General features: G+C 47.1%; 1 protein-coding gene across 2 annotated transcripts; it reads right to left on the bottom strand.

Annotated features, from left to right (window-relative positions):
- Positions 1-304: 304 nt before the first annotated feature.
- zbtb25 (zinc finger and BTB domain containing 25) lies at positions 305-5,891 on the bottom strand. Of its 2 annotated transcripts, XM_066677591.1 has the most exons (3): positions 5,818-5,891; positions 4,262-4,460; positions 305-2,636 (listed from the first exon to the last, which is right to left on the bottom strand). In XM_066677591.1, the coding sequence occupies exons 2-3, from the start codon at positions 4,432-4,434 to the stop codon at positions 1,499-1,501; spliced, it is 1,311 nt and encodes a 436-aa protein (XP_066533688.1). In that variant the 5' UTR covers positions 4,435-4,460; positions 5,818-5,891; the 3' UTR covers positions 305-1,498. The 2 variants fall into 2 exon arrangements, with proteins under 2 accessions (XP_066533688.1, XP_066533689.1); XM_066677592.1 differs by lacking the exon at positions 5,818-5,891 and having other exon boundaries at positions 4,262-4,544.
- Positions 5,892-6,587: the final 696 nt, after the last annotated feature.

Raw genomic sequence — 6,587 nt, 5'->3', positions numbered from 1 at the left:
AACCTTAAGAGAACGTTGATTGGACGGCAGTCATTGCGTTGTTTCAACGTTGATTCAACGGCTAAATGTTTACTGGGTTGTTTTGTTTATATTTTTGGCCACCTACAACCGACCATTTCACATCACGTGACTCTGAATAACTTTTTCATATCAGTCACTGGATTAAAGTAATTTTGAAGATAATGAAAAAAGTGGAGTTTCTCTGTGCGCAGTGTTGAAGGTCGTTCACTATCTTCATCGATGACATTCCAACGCTGCGAATTAAAACGCAGTTCACTGAAAATGCCATTTATTTAAAAAAATAATCAGAACACAGTATTACACAACATTACTCAGTGCTGATCAAATAAAAGTCATAAAGAGACTATTCAAAATGCACTCTACGAGTCACACGAGCATCACAGACATTAGCTTTTCACGGGTTTAAACTTCTCATCACAGTACACTGACCTCGAGTGCTCAATAAATACAAAACAAAATCTTGCCTGTGGACACTCCAGACACAAGTAAAGAGTGAATCATCGTTATCATTTGCTATTTACCGTTCCATTAGAGACAGAAAGGTCAGCTCTCAGTACATACCACACATATTCCACCGGTGCTGATGACAGGAGACCTTTAAGACATCGCGGTTGTAGGTGAGAATGTCAGTGATGTTACTGCAGCCGCCTTGAACTTTGACCTTATTATAGAGAGACATTTTCACTTCCAGTGGCGTGACCACGTAATACCAATTATGCAAGATTTCTCTTGGTGATGTGTCAAAGTGCCAAGTAAAGATTTTATTAACTGCTTTTAGTTTCTTTCTGTGTACCCTTTGACGGTTCTTGTTTAGGGATTCACTTAAACAGAAAGCACCAGTACATTACATTAGTCCAGCTGTGCAGATTTCAGAGAGCGTTTCACAAAATCAGGCACTATACTAATGTGGTAACACCAACATACGGTACAACAAAGGAAGGAATGATGTGTTTTTGTAATTCACCACAGACCGGATTTGGTTTGGCAACACTTTAAGTGCTTTTAGCGCTTTTAGCGTTTGCTTGGCAAATATTTCTAAGGCACTGAACCAGATTTCACAGAGGATTAATCTCATGTTTTTAGAGTGAATGTCTCACGTGTGTGAATTCAATCTTTTGGACTACAAAACATTAAGAAAACTGTTCTGGACCTGCGCCCTTGTTGTAACAACGTTAGAACTGTAATCGGAAATTCGTTATCTGTGCTGCTTTAGTTTCTTGTGTGAGATCTTTGAAAATACAGTATTACCGAACAAAACACAACACCTAGCTCTTCAGTCCAGCGGTGCTCAGTTACATCCACAAGCCACAAAAGAATATACACTAACACTGGACTCGTCAACAGAGGGCTCTTAAAAACAGCACTTCTCAAACTGAAACGTACTGACGTGGGTTACATAAGACGGGACAGTGTCTGAGGTCAAAGCTGAATGGTGTGACTGCATGTCAAAGAGAGGGGTCCAGCTGTTAGTGTTGCTTCACTCCACAGTCACAGCGTCTACACTCTCCTGAGACACCTCAGAGTCCAGAGAGTAGCAGGAGCTGCCGTTGTCCTGAGTGTCCCGTACGGCCTCCTCGGCAGCCGCAGCTACTGCAGCGATGTCCGGCGGCCCCTCGCAGCCGTGTAGGAGCTGACCACAGAAGCGGCCGTAGCGGTGGTAACGCAGAGGTTTCCCCACGTGGGCGAACATGTGCTCCTGCAACTGGCTCTTATGAGAGAAGCGCAGGTTACACACGGCACAGGCCATTTTCCTCTTGCGGGTGAAACCTGCCGTCGGGCTGCTGCCTCCTCGCCTCAACTCGGCTGCTAACTCATCGGCCAGCGCCTGGCTTTGCCTCAAGGCCTCCTCTAAAGTGCCCCCATCCGCTCGCTCTTTCTGGGCTCGTCTCTCTTCTGGACCCCTGACATCTCCACCTCCATCCTCTGAAGGGCCCCCTTCCATCAGACTGCTTATTGAGGGCTCCAGTGTGCAAGCTGCATGGGTGAAAAGATGCTCCTGCAAGCCCTCGGGAGACAAGCAGCGCTCTCCACAGCGTGGACACAGTAGGGCTAAAGGTCCGTCCTTGAAGAGGGATGCCTGGCAAGGGCTACCCTGGGCTGAGGGGAGAGAGCGGGGGGCTTGCTGTTCCTCCTCCGCCTCCTCCCGCTCCTCCTCCTCCACCCTCTCCTGCTTGATCTTGGTGGAAATGGAGTTTGAATCATCCCCCGAGGCCACTGAAGAGACGTTGCAGAGGCCGCGGGAGGACGGTAGGCCTTCCAGCCCCAAAGCCAGAGTGGGTCGGCTGCTGTGGGTGCGGTCAGGCCGAGCGCTGGAGCGTCCATCCTCAGTGTCCCGGGAGCCGGCGGCGGCTTTTAGGCCTGAGGACTCTTTAGCGGCCAGCTGGGAAGAGATCTGGATGCCGTAAAGGTTGGACATGCGGATGGAATCGGAGGAGGCGTCGGCTCCACCCTCCCCTGTCTTGCGGCACAGCTGGTATGCGTGAAGGAACTTGATGCCGTCCTGCAACCTGCTCTGATCCACAGGCTGCTTAGGGCCCATGCCTGTGTACATGATGTGCAGCAGGTAGCTGAAGACGTCTGGCTGAATGTCTGTGGGCTGGATCTTAATGCACTCACTAAACACAGGAAAAGAATTGGAGTACATTTAGCTTGAATGCTACATGTGCAGACTTTATACAGAGAGGGATTAAGGTAACTGAAGCACATTTACAACACTCTGCAAATCAGACACCAGCTTTAACATTTAACTACGACTTATTCATGTGAGAACAATAAACAGAAGCCTCAAGAACCCAGTATGACCACTTCTAATTTTTTTCCGTATTAAAAGTGTGCAGGGCGGCTCGGTGGCGCGGCCTGGAGGTTGTGGGTTTGATTCCCGCTCCGGGTGACTGTCTGTGAGGAGTGTGGTGTGTTCTCCCTGTGTTCGCGTGGGTTTCCTCCGGGTGACTGTCTGTGAGGAGTGTGGTGTGTTCTCCCTGTGTCTGCGTGGGTTTCCTCCGGGTGACTGTCTGTGAGGAGTATGGTGTGTTCTCCCTGTGTTCGCGTGGGTTTCCTCCGGGTGACTGTCTGTGAGGAGTGTGGTGTGTTCTCCCTGTGTTCGCGTGGGTTTCCTCCGGGTGACTGTCTGTGAGGAGTGTGGTGTGTTCTCCCTGTGTCTGCGTGGGTTTCCTCCGGGTGTCTGTCTGTGAGGAGTGTGGTGTGTTCTCCCTGTGTCCGCGTGGGTTTCCTCCGGGTGACTGTCTGTGAGGAGTGTGGTGTGTTCTTCCTGTGTCCGCGTGGGTTTCCTCCGGGTGACTGTCTGTGAGGAGTGTGGTGTGTTCTCCCTGTGTCTGCGTGGGTTTCCTCCGGGTGACTGTCTGTGAGGAGTATGGTGTGTTCTCCCTGTGTCCGCGTGGGTTTCCTCCGGGTGACTGTCTGTGAGGTGTGTTCTCCTTGTGTCTGCGTGGGTTTCCTCCGGGTGACTGTCTAAGAGGAGTGTGGTGTGTTCTCCCTGTGTCTGCGTGGGTTTCCTCCTGTGCTCCGAGACTCAAAAATGTCCGTAGGTGTGAGTGAATGTGTGTGGGTGTCTGTGTTGCCCTGTGAAGGACTGGCGCCCCCTCCAGGGTGTATTCCTGCCTTGCGCCCAATGATTCTGGACCCACCGCGACCCTGAACTGGATAAGCGCTTACAGATAATAAATGAATGAATGAATTAATTAATTAAATGTGTGCCACTTTTGTCTTTGTTATAGCTTCCACACTTTTTAGGCAACTTGAAGTCTCAGAATTTTATTTTTTTTTTTCAGTAAATAGCTGTATTCTTAAAGTCGAAGGATTGACAGAAACACTTAAGAATCAGATCTGGAACAACAGGAGCTTCAGATGTACGTAACAGATATTTGCAAAGCGTTTAACTTGTCTTTGGGTAGTGACTTGTGTGAATGCCAGGGTCTGTGAAGGTGTAGATTGCAGTAACTTGTTGGTTTTAAGGCTAGAAGCATGGAAGATGTAAAGTGGCAGTAGCTGTGCAAAGAAGTAGAGAGATTTCATATTATACTTAGTGTTGTTGGCTATAAATATATTTTTGTTTTTTTTTCTCTGGCACCATTTCGACTGGAAATTAAATAAACAGAATGGTGGCTTCTGACTTTAACAAATTATTGCGCGGCATGTTGCCAATATACAGTCAGTATTACCGTGTGCTTACTGTGTTTTTGTGTTCACTTCTAACAGGAGGAGTATTAGCAGTTTTGCGAACCTGGACTGATGGATGAAGATCATTTTGAAATAGTTGGAGAAGGCTGCCAGCACTGCTCTATGGGCTTTGAAGTACACATTGCCAATGGCCACTGTGCAGTCACACAGGAAACCGAACTCCCTTTGGATATTCAGCTGCTGCAGGAGGAACAGACTGTGGCTGGAAACGTCCATGATGCCTCCTCTGTTAAACTAATAACCTGCACACAAAGTGAAAGGCAAAAGAAAAACATCTGGCACATAAATGAAAGACATGTGAGATAATATATATATAATATATATGTGATGGGTTTGATAAATTGATAATTAAGACTAGCCCTGGACTACCCAGCATTCAGAATGGAGATCATCCACGGAGAGGACAGTTTAATGAAGAACTAGGACTAGCATTAGGATTTTGTCCAAATAAAATAAACTCATAAAGGAGTGCTATATTTTCACCAAATACATTTTCTGTGTAAGGCTCAAGTTGCAAGACACGTTGCTTGCAGTAGATACTGTGAAATGTGCCGTTAACCTAATTGAACCTGAGTAAAACATCATTTAGACTCTGCATGAAACATTCTGGAACAGTGGGCAGTCACACCTGTGTCTGGGGAGCAGTTGGTGGTAAGGAAGCATGATTAAGGGCTCTTCAGCTGGGAATGCTGAGGGAGGAGAAAGCATTGTTCCTTCACTCTCCCTGGCTCTGTTTGTTCCTGTCAGTCTAAGGGGTCAAATGACTGTATGGTCCCAAACCTATTTCTCTAACCTTCAAGCCACCACTGACCCGTTGATAGAGGCATGACACCAAAGAGATGATGAAAGGCTTTCGTCATAAATGACAGAAAGTGCAGTGTAAGAACAATCTGACAACAGCAGGGTAGGGAACTATGGGCTTTCATCATATACCTGGGTAGATTCATAGAGTGAAGGTGAAGGGGCAATGGGCGACCTCTGTTGGTGAAAAGAGGTGAAGCTTCCCCCCCCACACACACATTTTTGGGGGAAGCCTAGGCCAGATGTTTACATCTGGAAGGGATTGTCCCGGCGACTCTGACGTCTGCGAGGCTACACGTCTGCGCTCGGCCTCGCGTTACAGACTTTTACTGTGGCGCAGACAGGCGCGTGCACCTTTTTGCAACTTAGAACAGTGGTTATGTAGGTGTCTCGCTTACTGGGGGGTCAGTGTGAGTATGTGGAGGCCTGCTTCTCAAATCAGGGGCTCATTTATTGTTTGTGGTGAAGTGGAGAGGTTTGAGCTTCTTATAAACGCCGAGGAGCTGAGACAATGCCGGACTGGCGTTACACAAAAAGCGTTTCTTTATCCTGAGCGGCGCTAATAGTTGCGAGAACAGTTGGCGTCAAATGGCAGCCAGACAGACAGACTCTCGTGCTTTTGTAACGTGCTCGTTTGCTCTCCCACCACCAGCATCTCGTCCATCTCTCGCACGTCTGCTCTACGCCGAATAGGGACGGGGAAGGAGCGGGGAACGGGACTCACGCTGCATGCATCTGCACAAATAACGCATGCACGTGTTCACGGAAAGACGCCAAAGAGAAAAGACGCAATCTTACCGCCTATGTGCGTGAAAGCGCTTTGTATTTGGTGCGCGCCGCCGCAGGAAAGCGCTCGAGCTGCTTCCTATGCGTCTGACTGACGGGGCTCTGCTCCGCCGCGTCACGTGACCGAGATGTATATTAGCAGCTGCAGACGAATGTGAAACGTTACTTCACGTCACTCTGGTGCGGTGTGTGGAAGGCTTCGCCAGAAAACAATGCAGACGTTCCACTGGAAACATATGTCCATAAGCGACTAAGTGGCTTTTTAGTGGTCATCTGGACAGTTGTAGAAGTGTAGAAGCCCGGGAGAGAAGCAGCAAACAACCAATACATGCACTGTATACATTTCTGGCAAAAGACTGGTGAAAAATAAAGTATCTACCGCTGTGAAAAGACAGAGGATTCATTTCTTGATGTACACGTTTGGTACTAAATAAAAAAATAACGTTATGAACGTACATTTAACCCATCAGCGAACACACAAAGTATTACATTTCAAGGCAATTTGGGAAAAATAAGTCAGCCGTATATTTACATAGTCACATTTTATTTTACAATAGAAAGAAAACAATGAATTTCCAGATGCTCCCTCATTGGACATTATTGCCAGAAAATAAGAAAATCCTTGTTTTTTATTGATTTTTAAAATGTGTTTAAAGGCTAAGCACCAGCTCTATGAAAGTGTCAAACAAATAAATACAGTGGAGTTTGAGTTGCTAACTTGTGTTTATTGATAGTCAGAAAACATGTTATTTCTTACTAATTGAAGGAATAAGGTTTAAAAG

This window comes from Hoplias malabaricus, chromosome 7 (genome assembly GCF_029633855.1).
Source record: "Hoplias malabaricus isolate fHopMal1 chromosome 7, fHopMal1.hap1, whole genome shotgun sequence".
Classification (NCBI taxonomy): Eukaryota; Metazoa; Chordata; class Actinopteri; order Characiformes; family Erythrinidae; genus Hoplias; species Hoplias malabaricus.
This window is presented reverse-complemented; position numbering and strand designations above follow the sequence as displayed.